This window comes from Seriola lalandi, unplaced genomic scaffold (genome assembly GCF_002814215.2).
Source record: "Seriola lalandi dorsalis isolate HSWRI2012SDOR001 ecotype SW California unplaced genomic scaffold, Sedor1 jcf7180002054544, whole genome shotgun sequence".
Taxonomy (NCBI): domain Eukaryota; kingdom Metazoa; phylum Chordata; class Actinopteri; order Carangiformes; family Carangidae; genus Seriola; species Seriola lalandi.
In genome coordinates, this window is record NW_019525097.1 from 2,266,837 (window position 1) to 2,282,280 (window position 15,444).

Genomic DNA, 15,444 nt, shown 5'->3' on the forward strand with positions numbered 1-15,444 from the left:
CCCATCGTGTCTGTGTGTGGCGCCCTCTGGTGGCAGCAGGCCTGAATATCACCACACTAACCTGAATCCTTCTCATGATTCTGAAGTTCACGTGTTTATTTAAAACTGTTCATTCTGAGGTTTTATTGTTCATATTTGGATAAACTGCAGGGAAGTTTCAGTCCAGGCCAGAAGTATTTGGACAGTTGTACATTTTCTGTCCTTTAGGCTCTGGGCCTCAGCACGTGCAATTTAAAATAATGTCTGCTATGTAAACATGCAAATCTGAGCTTTGATTTAAGTAGGTTATGTCAATATAGAAGCATATTTAAATAAAAAATATATAAATGAGTCAGACAATGGGAAAGTTATTAGGTATTTTCTAAGTGTTTTGAGTTCTGCTTTTGCTCAACTTTCTTTGTTCAACATCTTCCAGCTTCTTAATTGTGGTTTTTTTTTGCTGCTTTTCTTGGTTTCATGTAGTGGTGGAAGAAGTACTCCGATATTTAATTTGAGTAAAAGTAGCATTGTAATGTAGTGTAAAAATATTCAGTAAAAGTAGCCCATCAGAATGACACATGTCACATTAATGTATAATTACTGATGCATTAATGTGACACCACTTTAATGCTGCAGCATGTAAAGGTGAGGATAATTTGAATCACTATTTAGTCTGAAATAACCTCAAAAGTACAATATTTACCTTTTGAAATGTGAATTTCAATCGATTACTTGAGGAAATAACCATCAGATAAAATTTGATAAATAAATAGTCTGTTGCTGCTTCATACTGATACAACTAATAAGAATACGACACGGTTGGTGTGGATGTAAAACATGTTTTGTTCTTTACATTCTTTATTTATCACCCTCTTCCCTATTCCCAAACCTCCCAGAGCAAATAATGTACACAAAAATAAAATTCTCTCTCTTACAATGAAAACACAAAACCAGTGCAGAGTGCCAGTGGTCACCATTAAGTCCATAATAACTACATTCAGAGATCTTTTCCTAAACACACAGAAAAGTACAGCGGGTTACAAAATCATCATGGTGATTTGTTACGGAGAGCCGTCCTCTCCACCCATCCATCCAGTTTGAAGTCGGATGTAGTGTTTCTCACAGACAGGAAATGTGAACATTACTTTGAAGGAACTGGGGCTCAAGCTTCCCCCCAGGTGGAGTATTACAGAATGAAGTGATCAGGTGCCTAAGGGCAAGGCATTTCTGGTTGATACCGTAGTGTCACATTAAACATTAACTTAATGGTCTTGTGATCGTTATTTTCTAAATGTGGGTTTGAAACCCACCTATTCAGTGCTTTGGTTGAGAGACGAAAATGAAGTGTGAACAGCAATGAAAGAAAAAAAAAAAAGAGATTAAATCTATTTTAGAGTCGTATGAATTAGTGATTTTGGGTGTTTGAGAGACAGAAATACAACACAACGAGAGAAGGCAGCAGCAGCGGACACTGACGAGGGCCTGCCCTAAGAAAAAAAAAAAGAAAATCAGCTGACAGGGAGGAGAAAAATATTTACATCAACTGTGTACAACTTAATTTATAAATACATTTTAGGTATAAATTAGAAAAATAAAACAAAAACCTACTGTAGTTCAATCACACTACTGCTACTCTCATTTTAAAATGCCAGTCTGATTATTAACCCTCTTTATATTTGGTGAAAGGTAACAAAAAAAAAAGGAATAAAAAAGGCACAGCAATGAATAATTAGAGCAATTTATCCCTGCAAATTTCTATGAACACTAAATCCCCCATTGCAACAGACATTAAAATATAAATTAAGACGATTTTTTTTTTTTTTTAACCAATAAATGTAATTTAACAAGAATTCCCACACTCAAACAGCGTCTACACTAGCAGTTACAACTTTCTTAAATAAATTAAGGCTTTAAGGGGGTACGCCAGAAGTCGTCAAAGAGAGCACCCTGATTTTTTTATTTTTTAAATTTTTTTCCTGCTTTCGGTTCCACACATCAAACAGCGTACCTCTCACAATTAAAGGAACACTTCAACATTTTGGGAAAACACTTAATTCCTTTCTCGCCAAAGGTCAGACGAGATGATGGAAACCAGTCTTGTTGTGAGGCTGCAGCTCTGACACTCCAGGAAGACTCTGCTACACTTGACTTTTTAAGTGCACAAGCCAAAAATAATAATACGGTTATTGTTCTATGTCAAAAATAATCACCTATTTTGTATTTTCCGGTACCGTTTTGTTACGAAATAAGCAGCTGTTGTTGCAGTGATATTAGGACAGAAACATGAGGCCTAGTGCTTTCAGATGCTGTTTGTCAAGGTTGAGTGACCGTTCAGCTGGATGGCGTCTGAAATACGGTAACAAAGCCTCCTAGTGTTCAGTGTTAAAGCATGAGCTATAACCAGAGCTGCAATGATTAAGTCCATTGACAGAAAATTGATTGATTTTGATAATTAAGTGACTATTTCTGTTATTTTTTCCAACTTCTCAAATATGAGGAGTTGATGCCTTTATGTCATATGGACATGAAACTGAATATCTGTAGTGTTTTGGAGAGAAGTCAGACTTCTGAATACATCACTGAGCCATGACAAAAATTATAACTGCCACTTTTAATATTTGTATTCATTTGTGACATTATATAGACAAAGAGATTTGTCGATAAGGGAAATAATCCTTTTCTGCAGGCCTAGATATAATGAGTTAATTAGTGTGTGCTTTAAAGGTAGTGTTTCCAGTCTTTATGCTAAGCTAACCAGCTGCTAGCTGTAGCTTCATATATACTGTACAAGTATGAGAAAATACCAATTTTCTCATTTATCTCTCAACAAGAAAGCTAAGTAGTGTGTTTTTTTTCCCCCAAAGTGTCGAAACCATTCCTCCAACGTGTCGTGTGTTGATGTGATCTTGTTCTGCAGAGCGTTCTGACTCATCCTACAAACATACTTTCCTATGTTTAAGGTTTTAAATGCTGTACCGTTGCAACCCCCCTTCACACACACACACAAACACCCTCCACAAACTCTTCATGTACAAGCAGCTCAGGCGGCTCCAGGTGCTACACGTAGACCAGGTCTCGGCCCTGTGCTGCAGAGCTACCGGCCGCCTCCTGCACCGGGTCCTCTGAGTCCGCCTCGTCCTCGTTGTAGCCCTCATACTCGATGGGTTTGGGGCAGCTGTACGGGTGGCCGTTGTCGTCAAAGAAGCGGCGGAAGGTGAACTCGTAGAAGGCGTGCTCCGGGTGTTTGCCATTGCGGAACCAGCCGTTGAGGGTGTCGTTGTGGTTGTCCTCGCCGTCGCTGTCGCTGCTCCACAGCTTGTCCGGGTCCACGGGGTCGAAGTTGGAGGTGTCTGTGGAGTGGGCGATGGTGGGGATGTAGGGCGCCACCTGCTGTCTCAGGTCGCTGGAGAAGTCGATGGTCTTGAAGAAAGAATGAGCTTTGATTTCGTCCGTACCGTTCTTACCGAGGCGATCCTCGGGGCCTCGGCACAGTTTAACGATGAGATCCGAAGCCTCTGGGCTGAGCTTGGCCGGCGGGGGAATGTGCAGCGTGCTCTTCCAGTTTATCACCTGGTTGCAACAGAGAGATGACATTAGGAAACAATGAACTCATGCGGATGCTTAACATTTCACTGCACGTGCCTCACATACCTTCAGCTGCGTCTCCAGGGGAGTAGTTGCTAAGAAGGGAGGCTGTCCAACGACCATCTCATACAGGATGACACCGACGCTCCACCAATCACAGAGCTGCGTGTATCCTGGAGAACGTTAAAGACAGTTTTACATCAGTCATCTGCAGCATCCTCATTTCTCAGGAGGGTTTGAAATTATGTTCTAATTGGTTATTATTATTTATTATAATTATAATTTGTTTGTTCTAGTTTTGATTTCGCTGCATAATTACAAAGGATAACAACATCTACTATTGGTCAGCTCATCAAATCTCCATACAGCTGAAATGATGCACCATCAATAGACAGGAAATTAATCTGTAACTAATTTAATAATTCATTGATCATTTGTCAAATGCCAAATACTTTCTGGTTTCTGCTTCTCAAATGTGAGAATTTGCTTCTTTTCTTTGTCATATTTCTTTAGGTGTTGGACAAACCTTTTTGTCTCAATGACAAAACAACAGAATTTCTCGGCAACTGAACATGTTGGAATCTGAGAAATTGTGATGTGGTAAAGAAATCCCATATAAATTATAAACATAGGCCTCGGTTTCAGCAGATACCTTAAGTTAAAGTACACACAGCTCTTATGAAGTGTAAACACATTAAAAGTTACTCATGCAAAAACATCACAATCAAAACAAATGAGTGAGTGACATTGTGAGAGCGCTGCCCTCTGTCTGTGTTCCACTGTACCTGTTCGGAGCAGCACTTCTGGTGCTATGTAGTTGGGCGTCCCCACCAGTGAATGAGCCAGACAGCGCTGGTGCTGCCGGGCCTTCCTCCTCTCCAGAGGCTTCAGGCGGTCTGTGCAGCGGCAGTTCGCTGGGTCTTCCCATTCCTTACTGAAGTCCATGCTGTCCTGCCTCACATGGTCCCCTGGAGACGGACCACAAAGTACAATGCTCATTACTTTGCTCGTTATACTGATCAGCTGAGGCTTTCTGACAGCTGGCATTTAGCATTTTCATGATTTCCAAAATATCAGCGTCACATTATTTCTCACTGTGTCTGAGGCGTTCCAGGAATTTGGATATTTTCCATCGATATCTAGTTGTTTCCTGACAGAACGTTAAGCAGCACTTGCCTAGCAGAGAAACGTATTCTTGGCAGGATGCAGGAGCTCGAAATTAGATTACTGTTCATCTTCTGTTGGAAACTTTATAACCAACACACAATTTACTGGATTAAATTATCTGAATGTAAAAACTACCTGGACCCTCTTTCTGAACATGCACCAGTGTCCTGCATATTAACGGTGTACTTGCATAGTTTGACTGATGCCTTCATCAAGTTAGTGCACACCGTGACACAAGACTATTACACTGTCACTACTTTAATACATGAATACCTCACTCTACACTGGCGTCATGCCCTCCACTTCTTTTATCAGGACAATCTCAGAGAATCAGAGTGCTAACAATGACACAACTGATATGGCCGAAATAATTAGTGGATCAATAATGATTTTTGTAATCAGTGGATAATTCCAGACTTGTTCTTGGAAATTGTGATGTGTATGCGTTTCTTTTTGCCGCCATGTTGTGATTGTTTTGTACATTACTCTGCATTACCATGGGAGTCTTTATAGTAAATGTAGTGTGAGTTCATCTTCTCATTTTAAGATAATCTTATCTGAGGATTTACTTTAGATAACAAGGTGAATTTAACGTTACAGACGACCTGTCAGTTAATGAAAGGTGATACGCACCACTCTGGTAATACTTGGAGTCATGCGTCCAGCGGAAGCCAGTACAAAGGCCAAAGTCGGTCAGCTTTATGTGTCCGTCTCGGTCTATGAGGATGTTATCAGGCTTGATGTCGCGGTGGATGAAGCCCATCTTGTGGACGCTCTCCACGGCGCAGGTGAGCTCCGCTATGTAAAACTGAGCCAACTCCTCTTTGAAGATGCCCAGCCGGATGAGAAGGCTCATCATGTCCCCTCCAGGGATGTACTCCATGACGAAGTACAAGTTGTCCTTGTCTTGGAAAGAGTAGTAGAGACGCACCACCCACTCGTTGTCGGCCTCAGCCAGGATGTCCCTCTCAGCCTTGACGTGGGCCACCTGGTTCCTCAGCAGCACGTCCTTCTTCCGGAGCGTTTTCATGGCGTACAGCGCTCCCGTATCCTCTTTTCTGGCCAAACACACCTCACCGAAAGCACCAATGCCGAGGGTCTTGATTCGTTTGAACATGGATTTATCCATCTTGGCTCGCTTTAGCCGGATGTAGTTGGACTCCTTCTGACAGAGCATCATACGCATCTGCTCCTGGGCTTCTGAAGACAGACCCACCTGAGCACAGGACAAAGTCAAAAGCAATTTAAAACTAGATATAATTTGTAAATGTATCAAAACAGCACATAAACTCCTGGTTAGACATAAAACTGGCATTAAGAGAATCAACTGTAGAAAACCAATGCAAATAAACTGAGATGCAAAAATATGTTTTTTATGTGTTGAAATTATCATTTTAGTCCAAAAACAAAAATGCACAAGCAGTGACTTTATCGGTGAGATGAAGATCATGGAGTGACATGCATTTCCTTCAGCCACAGGGGCAACATGCTTTCATCAGATGTATGCATTTAAAACACAAAGAGCGGTCTCTCAACAACAGCTTACGTGAATAACTGATGTGTGTATGTCACAGGGCAGCAGAGATACCTTTACCTTTTTAGATCAGCTGTTAGTGACAGCAAGGAGAGAGAGGAAGAAGAAAGAACAGCTGAGAAAAAAGTAGAATAATATGATGAAGACATCTCAGAGACAAATAATATGCTGATGATAGTTAAAGGGGAAAAAAAGGTCGGAAAACAGAGAAAAGTCAAGAGGATTGATCTTTAGCTGCGATCGATTAAGAAATAAAATCCGTTCACCAATGTTGTTACTGTTTTCTCACCCTTTGCATCTCACTTTCCAGCTGCTTCCTCCTCCTGATCCGCTGCTGGTGGTTCTTTAGGATGTTCTCCACATGTTGCTCCATGAAGAACTTGAAGGCCTGAGGGGAGTACAGTGCGACTCTGCCGGACTCCCCCCTCCGCTCCTCATCTTTCTTGTTACGGCGGACAGGAACGGGCGATGTCGTGATCTGCTTTTTCTCCTTCTCTGTCGCCGCTGTGCCTTTGGGGTTTTCTGCCGTCTTGTCTCTGGAGTTGTCACCGCCGCCGACTTCCTCCTCCATGGGCTCATCTCTGCCACAGCTGATCTTATTGGCACCTGGATCGTATGCCGGGGGACAGGGTGCAGATGTCTGCTGGAGGAGGTGCTTGGGGTAGGGCGGAGGGGGACCCTGGTAGCTGGGTACCTCTGCTACTACAGGGATCTGAGGAACAGGAGCTGAGGGTTCTGGGTAGGAAGGTGCAGCTTGGGGGGGTGGAGCCTGCTGCAGCCACGGAGGGTGTGTGGGCGCAACTGCAGTGTGTAACTCAGGTTTGTGAACACGCATGCTTTTGACTGGCTGCAGGATGGGAGCTTGGGTGATGGCAGTGACTGTGGTGGCTGAGGGCTGGGAGCTGGCTGGGTGGGCCGCTCTGCCATTCAGCTGGTGGTTGTTGAAGGAGTTAGACCGAACTGGGATGTTGTGCTGCCATGACGGGGACAGATCCTGGTTGCTGCTGTTGCCAGAGGCGGACTGTGGCTGGTTAGAGGCCAGAGGGGGTTGGGACCAGGACTGAGGAGGACCTATGTTACACATGTCAAGGTTGTGACTATTCCGGTTGGGTACCATCATGGACTGAGGGATGTTCCCACCGTTGACGTAAGAGGGAGAGGGTACAGGTCCTCCTGCCTGCATCTGCTGATCAGTGGGACTGTGCCGGCTGCTCTGGTTCACTGGGTATGGGGGAGGAGGTTGTCTGCTGCCCCCCGCCATGTAGTCTGTCTGAGGGGAGCCATTCTGAGACCAGCTGGAGGGGAAGGTGAACTTACTCCCTCCAGAGCTTTGCATTATGATGGGCTGGTGGCCCACAGACACTGGGCTGATCCCACGCTGATTCTGAGGTGCTGCAGCTGGGTACCCATCAGGCCAGGCCCCCTGCGGTATCGGAGAGATGCGTGGCACAAGGTAATCCATGTTGCCAGAGTAGCGCTTGGTTGATGGGTTGCTGTCCCAGGACGTTGCAGGAGGCATGGCACCGCGGTTTGGTGGAGGTGTCACACTGCGTACCTGAGGTGGCAGTGGAGGGTTGACTCTCTGGCTGTTCCCAGGGTGACCTTGTGGGAAGGCAGGAGGTGGTCCGGGGCTGTCAGAGCGGTACATTATTCCTTCTACCATGATAGGACCATGTCGAGGAGCCAGAGATTCTTTAGAGCCTTTCCAGCTTGGCCTCCTCAGCACAGACTGTTGCATATGGGAAGAACCTACAGACACACAAAGCAGTGAAAATACAATCAAGGTAAAGTAAGAGGCTGAGTTTATTCAGCAGAAGGGAAACAACAGTTAGAATTTTTTCAGACAAAAACTAATTCTGATAATGAGCAATAACTATTTAAATACTCTATGATTTGGCCTGTAAAAAGGTTAATACCATAATAACTACAATCAAACCACAAGACTTTCTTTGTGGGATCAACAAAGTGAGTAGGAGGATACATTTTTTTTTAAATCCAACTGAAACTAAAATAAACATACACACTCATATATAAACACGACTTTCCCAGATAACAAATCTTTTGTGATGTGGTTAGTCATCATGAACATTTGACTCAGCTTTGCCTACAAAGTATTTACTTATTGTGGTTTTAATAGAGGGCCAGAACTGTTGTCAAAACACTCACACATACAAAGTACTTGTTCATAATACAGTATGTTGACGACCATCACAGTGGTTACATATTACTACAATGAATACCCCCTTCAATGTATTATTACTGACATTATGTATGAAAATCATAAACCTATTTTCGAGGACAACTTCTTTCATTATGAGATGCAGTGACTCATACTCTCTTTCTCAGCGTGTATTGTTCATTTCTTAAAGCAAATGTCCCAAATCCTGCAAACAATATCAAGGCTGAATAAAAGAGGAGAACCAGCGGTTAATCCCAGCAGACTGTTTACGTACCTGGGGCTTTCAGGCCTGTAGTGTTGGGGTTGGCAACAGCCATCTGTTCCCTCATTGAGTCCTGGTAGGTCAACTTACCACTGTAGTCTATAGCCACCCCCACATTGCGACTGTTGCTCGGCTAAAGGACGCAAAAAAACAAAACAAAACAAACATTGTATTTTTTTGTTTAAGCAATTAATGTGTGACAAGATGCAAACAAGCTGAGTGTTTTTGTTTTTTTTTACTATTAATGTCACAGCTGATCACTACTGCACTGCATACCATTTCATACCTGGCCTGCACTCAAAACAAGTGGCAATTGCCAACCTCAAAACCACTTTGTATTCACAACTGTACAAGCTTGTAATTCCACTTTTCATACTTGTCATTTTTCAAATTATTCTGGCCTAAACAAAGTGCACCAAGGGATTAATCTGTTGCAGAGTTATGTATAAAATGACATTCTTCCACAATCCTTTACAACAACCTGTTTTGATAACGAAACAAAAAACAACAACAACAACAACAACAAAAAAAAAAAACACGAAAACACTCATCTCACCTCCTCGAAACCTACAAATGGGGGTTCCAGTGACATGTGCTTGTTCACCTCAGGGCCTGAAGTGTTGGGCTCGTTGGCAAAAGGCATCAGGGATTTCCGGATCTCCTGTAAGGCCTTATGATAGGGGTTTTTGGGGTTGCTGCAGCGTCCTTGCTGCCTTGGATCCTCAGGAAGCATTTTTCCAGCTCCACCTATGTCCACTTTAGGTAGGTCAGAGGGTTTCGGCAGGTTGCGCAGGCTGTTCCTTATTTCCTGCAGCATTTGCTGGCTGTTGCCACTGTAGTTGCTGGCGGGGAATGTTTTGGGCCTCATCTGTCTGTATCCTTCGGGTTTCTCCCCTCTCTTCATGTAAGAGCATGTATGATGACTATGAAGGGGATGAAGAAGATGTCACTCAGTCCAGGGTTGCAGCAAAGGGTAGCAGGAATCTGACTTCACATCTGCATGCTGCTGAAAAGAAATGTTCAAAACAAATCTGTGATGAGCAGGCATGCAGAGCACATGTCATGTTACCTAACAGGTTGGACAAATATGATGTAGAGAGTACCTAATTAACCGATACTGACAGATAAACATCACATGTGGAAATTATATATGGAGATTATTATTAGCCAGACTTTCATATTTGAGATTGAATTAACAGATAAAGACAAATAGATATTTTATAGATCCCTAAGGAAATGTAGGCACCCCGTATCTTATTCAGTACAGTCAATATAAACCAATGCAAAACAAACATCTGAAGTTACATCTGCTGAAGCAAAAAAAGGCAATAATAACTAATAATCAGACAAAAACTGAAATTAATAGTAATACTAATGAAGCGAAAAATGACAAATGACAAACAGAGGAATGTCTAAATAATAATACCAGCTGATAATATGACATGGTAAACTAATAATAAGCAGCTGGGAAGCAATATAACACGAACATTAACTAAACAAAAAGGCTGATTTTACTGTTTTATTATTTTAATTCCATATAAACCTAGTGTGCAGACTTAAAAGTAGAGAAACCTGCCACCAAAATGAAGATTACACCTTCACAAAACGAGACCCCGTCCACTTGCTAGCGTCGTTAGCACTGTCCGCTAACAGAGCGCTACTTCAACGCTAATCCTTCTGCGTCGAGGATGCTAACATTAAGCGCTAAAGCTATTTGCCAGATTCGCCTTAATATCCCCAGAACGCAGCGATCAGATGAGCCACTAAAATGTTGTTCTCTTTATTTCACTTTGCATAAAATCAAGCGGCGCAGCAGTGCCTCGGCGGCCCTGTGTGTTAAAGGCATCCATTTGCTGCTTGCTAGGCTAATTCAACAACAGGTTGAGAATTAGCCTGCTAGCTCGTTAGCCGTGTTTGACAACTGACCAGTGTCTGTAGCTGCCGCTTCCCTCGACACTTGTCCTATTTTGACGACAAACGACGTTTCCTCGACCTTTCTCAGCGACAAGGACACGATTTTGACTTAAAATGTCCTTGTAGTGTCGAGCTGGTTGGTTCCTAGTCGTGTTGAATTCCTGTGATGTCTGAATGACAAGTAAAACAGCCGCAAGCTAAACTCCAAAACAACACAACAGACTTCCGATGCATGTAGATTTCACAATAAAATACTTCTGAACGTAACCCCTGAAGATAGTTTAGAAAAGGTAAATAAACGGTTTAAATTAAAATAAGGCAGATGTATTTTCGTTAAATTTAATTTAAAATCTGAAACACACTCAGCGCCAATTAACAAAGTTGGCATTTACAACGCTATCACTTTAATTTTGAACGCAACGCGACTGGGGGAATTATTAGGTGAAACTTTGGGAAATTTCACACAAGTTTCCCGGATGCAAACTTTTCAGTCTTCACCCCTGATCCATCTACTCACCTGTACCAGTGAACACCACTGGGCTGAACTGGTAAAGTGGATTTTGTGTTTTATATGCAGCAGTAGAGGTAATTTGAACTACAAATGTGAATATAGGAGCAGACCTTCAATACTCACTTGTGGTGTTAAAAAACAAGCATGAATTTCAGTATTAACAAAACAGTAAGACATTTGTGTAAGGGCTTTTTATTTATTTATTTATTTCAAAACTGTTTTAAATGACATTCATACAAAAAGGTACTGCTGAACTCAAATAAACTGCTTGGAATGATTTACCTTGAGCCATGATGATCCATCAATGAAACTGCAAAATGTATATGAAACTATTAACAGAAAAATACACAGGCCAAAATGTCACAAGCACGCTTTTGAAGATATAGTATTCGTGGCTCCCTGTGTGATCAAGGCAGACAATAAAACCTCCGTTGTGGCTGAAACTGACTGAAAATAAACATCTTGTCCTGTGCACTAACAAATACTTTTTAAACTGGGACCTGTCTGTTGACAAAAATAGCTTCTCCGTCAGTCCCACAGACAAGACATTGTCCAAGTACGTCCAAGCTGTTGACCGACAGCGTCTGGCTGGGCAGCATGTGAGTTGTCTCCAGACGGCCTTTACTGGAGTCTCCGCTCAGCCAGGTGCTGATGAGGGACTGGTTCCCTCCAGCTGGAGCCATTGCACTGCGAGAGAGCATGCTGTTGTTCCTGCCACCTGGGAATACGATGATAAAACACATAAATTAATATTTGAGATTATAATAATTACTGTACTATTATACTACAACATAAATACTTTTATTATGTTGGTGTACAGCTTCCTTGGTATATTGATATGCCAGCTTTTTGGCTCTTGGTTATGTGTATCACACTGTATTTAAGTACTTCAGCAGAGTAAAAACACATAAATTCCTTCAGATAATCTAACCTTTTCATTGATTGAGCTGTTTTTTTCTTTGGAAAATGGAGTTTGTCATCACCCTTCTAGCCTAAAAGAATAAGAGACATGTAATATTTTGACTTGCCTTGTAGGAAGGAAGGCATTTCTGAATGTGACGATGTCTCCCAGTGCAGCAGCGAGCCGTCCTCTGAGCATGTGAACAGATGGTCTGGGTTGGTCGGGTGGAAGTGGACCTCCCACACTAGTCAGAAAACCACAGAAAAACACTTTTATAGAACGAAGCAGAAGTTATTGCAAAAAGAGAAATATAAACCTTTTCATATATAACCTCTTCAAAATTAACTTATAAGTTTATATCTGCTAAATTAAACCATCTGCCCACAATAAAATCTTACTTTCAGCAGAGTGTGCCTCCATGAGTGAGAAGGGAGTGTTGCCTTGTCTCACATCCCAGACACAGAGCATGCCGTCCTGGCCTCCTGTGGCCACAATATGCTGCTGGTTGGGATGTCTGTCCACACAGTGCAGAGGAACTCTATCCCCCGACCTGATGAGAAAACAACTTGTCACAACTGCTTGTAATCAAAATCACACAGATATAAAAACACAATAAGGAAAGAGCGGAACAGACAGATTTTCTTATAACTGAGGGGATCTTACAGGGAGAGAATCTGGGATGGCGAGTTGCTCTGTTGTCTGAAATCCCACAGCTTGAGTTGGCCGATAGAGTTCACTGTCAAAATCTCTGTTGTCCTCAGGTAAGTCACGGCATGAATCGTGCTGCTGTCTGCATTCTCTAGTAATGAGAGAGCGGTAAAAGGTGTTGGTCACATTATACCAAGTGTAATTCTAATGCTGTTCTAACTGCAGATGTTTAATCTTTATCTCACCTATGACTCGAATCACTCCTTCTTGGTCGGCTCTGAAGACGATGATCCTGCCATCTTCACCAACCGTAACAATCTCGGGACTGCTGCACACAACACCAGTACAGGGGGCGTTGTCACAAGGGTAACGATGTGCTCTTGTCCAGTGCTGAGAAACTGATATTGTCTGCAGTCAAGAGAGAGAAGACAAAAGAAATTTGATGATTTATCAAAACACAAGTTTGTTATATTTCCAGTTAAGCGGTTTGTTCAAAACTCTTTTCCTTCAGCTACAACATATTTTTGCAGCCATTTCACTTTCACAGTTTGGTTTGATAAAATGAACTTACATTTTACATTTACATTTGTCAGGTATGCCATGTCATTATACAAAATGAGCACCAAGTGGCAGCATAAGATATTACATTTACTGTCCAGGATCTGCTGGAAATGGCTCCATGTGTCCACATGTAAGAAGCAGGCTTGTTATGGATTGCCTCCAGCGTAGTCTGGATCTGAGTAAAGCACACTGTGTATGAGGGTAATGTATACCTGACTGTTTTGGTGGTGGCGGAAGATGGTGACTGCTCCAGTTGAAGATGTTGTTACGATTCTGTCTTGGTCCAGAAACTGTCAAGTATAAAAGAACCAAAGTGAAATGAGCCCTGGCACTTTAAGTAAATAGGCTTCAGACATTTATGTGTATGTCACATCAATCAATTTTGATCTTGTTATCCTAGTTCACAAATGTAAAGTACTGTGCTTTTAGGATTTTCTACACATCAAATAAATTGACAGTGAAAACTTCTTGTTTTCAGGTTATTTATATTACATTAGGAGACTTACCTGAAGGTCTAGAACATCTCCATCATGCTTGTGTTCACATAATAGCTGTGGATCGCCTTCAAATCCATCTTCCATGCCAGGACCTCCATGATTCCCAATAGACCAGAAGGAAATCTTGTTGTCCTGCCACAAGTACACATTGGGGCTGATGAAGTCCAACTTAGTGACAACTTACTGACAGTTGACAAGTTTAGTTTTGAGATACTTGATTGTTTTATGCCACAATAAACCTATTTAACTGACAGCTAAAATTACTTCACATATTCAGATTTTACAAACTAAACATATCATTTATAAAATGTGACACAGTGCTACAGATAAAACTATAAATCAGTATATATTCACAAAGACACTCACGTTTATATTGACACTTTTACCTACATATACCAAGATATACATCAACCCAAAGTAAACAAGAGCTTGTGCAGGAAAGGGACACCAGAATTACTACACCAAATAAAAACGATAAAGGACTGACAGGCTACTCTAAAATAACTTTTAAAAAAGGACAAAAAGAGCGAACACACATATATAACTATTATTCCTAATTCCAAATGTTCCACAGTCAACACTGTATTTTGGGAAGCTACCAATGCTTGTTTCAGGTGTTTCTTAAAAGTAAACACAGGTGATGAATGATGAACAATATGAAAGTTTAAATTCCACAAAACAGCACCAATTTTTCCAGATTTAGTTTTCGCTTCAGACATAATGTGATGTGCAATTAAGAGAGTATCATCATACTTAAGTTACTTACTTGTTCCACCACTGTCTGCCAATTGTCTACTCTCTCTGAAGGAATTTACCAGCCATAGCTATGCATACCTTTATGCCTTACACTAGTAATTAACAGGTTTAGTTTAATACTCCTGAGATCATTGCAAAATAGCACATACAATATTAGTTCATGCACTGGATGCATGCTGAAAGGGAACCTTACGATTCATAACGTGTCTTAAGTCGTGATCTTACAATTACAGAATGACCGCTATTTCGCGAAATGAAATAAAAAGTATTGATATTTTTATTAAGTCTGCCGTGAAGTTGATTCATCATAAATATTAAGTGTCAACTTGCCAACCTCGTTGTCCCACGAGCCAGTCGCAAAGACTTCTGGTTGTTGCAGAGACGAATACGACACTGGTTTCCATCTCGTTTTGCTGATTTTCTGGGACACGTATTTAGCATTTATACTCTCCATTGAAACAGAAACAGTCTATCACACTTTAGATTTAAAAAAACGTTAACCGGTATTAGCTTAGCATTCGTGAGCGCAACCGAACTGTACGCGCCTGCTACTAGGCACGTAACTACGGCGGCGCAGTGGGGTCAAACAACCATAACAGGCAACCGTACTTCTTCTGGGTTATTCTAGCGTTTGGTAAATAGTGAAATGGTGCATTACCCCTACCAGCTGGTACGAACTGTGGGCCAGGACTCATACTATAGTATTGGTAAATACACATATGGACTTACAGCAAACACAAGGGCAGCAAAATTGAACAACGTTAAACTAGATGTGAATGTGTAAACTTCTTTTAAAGCAATGAAAACTGATCAATTATTTCAGTCTACACTGACTTCTGTTGTGCTGACAGTGTGAAATGTGTTTCAAATTTCATTTGTGATGTTACGATGATCCTGAGATATGCATGGATTGTTCTGGTAGCGTTGGTGTATTTTGGATGTTATTAAAT

General features: G+C 41.6%; 2 protein-coding genes across 3 annotated transcripts; both read right to left on the minus strand.

Moving 5' to 3' along the window:
* Positions 1 to 802: 802 nt before the first annotated feature.
* lats1 (large tumor suppressor kinase 1) lies at positions 803 to 10,825 on the minus strand. Of its 2 annotated transcripts, none has more exons than XM_023415020.2 (8): positions 10,633 to 10,825; positions 9,263 to 9,709; positions 8,719 to 8,839; positions 6,555 to 8,014; positions 5,365 to 5,947; positions 4,350 to 4,532; positions 3,631 to 3,737; positions 803 to 3,549 (listed from the first exon to the last, which is right to left on the minus strand). In XM_023415020.2, exons 2-8 carry the CDS (start codon positions 9,608 to 9,610, stop codon positions 3,037 to 3,039), a joined length of 3,315 nt encoding a protein of 1,104 aa, XP_023270788.1. In that variant the 5' UTR covers positions 9,611 to 9,709; positions 10,633 to 10,825; the 3' UTR covers positions 803 to 3,036. The 2 variants fall into 2 exon arrangements, with proteins under 2 accessions (XP_023270788.1, XP_023270789.1); XM_023415021.2 differs by having other exon boundaries at positions 9,263 to 9,712.
* Positions 10,826 to 11,307: 482 nt separating this feature from the next.
* nup43 (nucleoporin 43) lies at positions 11,308 to 15,064 on the minus strand. The gene is made up of 8 exons (XM_023414924.2): positions 14,829 to 15,064; positions 13,748 to 13,870; positions 13,454 to 13,531; positions 12,926 to 13,088; positions 12,696 to 12,831; positions 12,431 to 12,582; positions 12,160 to 12,276; positions 11,308 to 11,849 (listed from the first exon to the last, which is right to left on the minus strand). Exons 1-8 carry the CDS (start codon positions 14,946 to 14,948, stop codon positions 11,620 to 11,622), a joined length of 1,119 nt encoding a protein of 372 aa, XP_023270692.1. The 5' UTR covers positions 14,949 to 15,064; the 3' UTR covers positions 11,308 to 11,619.
* Between the last annotated feature and the right edge of the window lie 380 nt (positions 15,065 to 15,444).

What these genes read in the sequence shown, in the direction of transcription:
- lats1 (XM_023415020.2), bottom strand. Translation starts at nt 9,610, where the DNA reads ATGAAGAGAGGGGAGAAACCCGAAGGATACAGACAGATGAGGCCCAAA. An exon ending in TACAGGCCTGAAAGCCCCAG is followed by an intron (nt 8,015 to 8,718) that starts GTACGTAAACAG and finishes GTGTGTCTGTAG; the next exon opens with GTTCTTCCCATATGCAACAG. An exon ending in CTCCAAGTATTACCAGAGTG is followed by an intron (nt 4,533 to 5,364) that starts GTGCGTATCACC and finishes GTCCGTCTCCAG; the next exon opens with GGGACCATGTGAGGCAGGAC.
- nup43 (XM_023414924.2), bottom strand. Translation starts at nt 14,948, where the DNA reads ATGGAGAGTATAAATGCTAAATACGTGTCCCAGAAAATCAGCAAAACG. An exon ending in GCCACCACCAAAACAGTCAG is followed by an intron (nt 13,089 to 13,453) that starts GTATACATTACC and finishes TCTTGACTGCAG; the next exon opens with ACAATATCAGTTTCTCAGCA. An exon ending in GGAGGCACACTCTGCTGAAA is followed by an intron (nt 12,277 to 12,430) that starts GTAAGATTTTAT and finishes TTTTCTGACTAG; the next exon opens with TGTGGGAGGTCCACTTCCAC.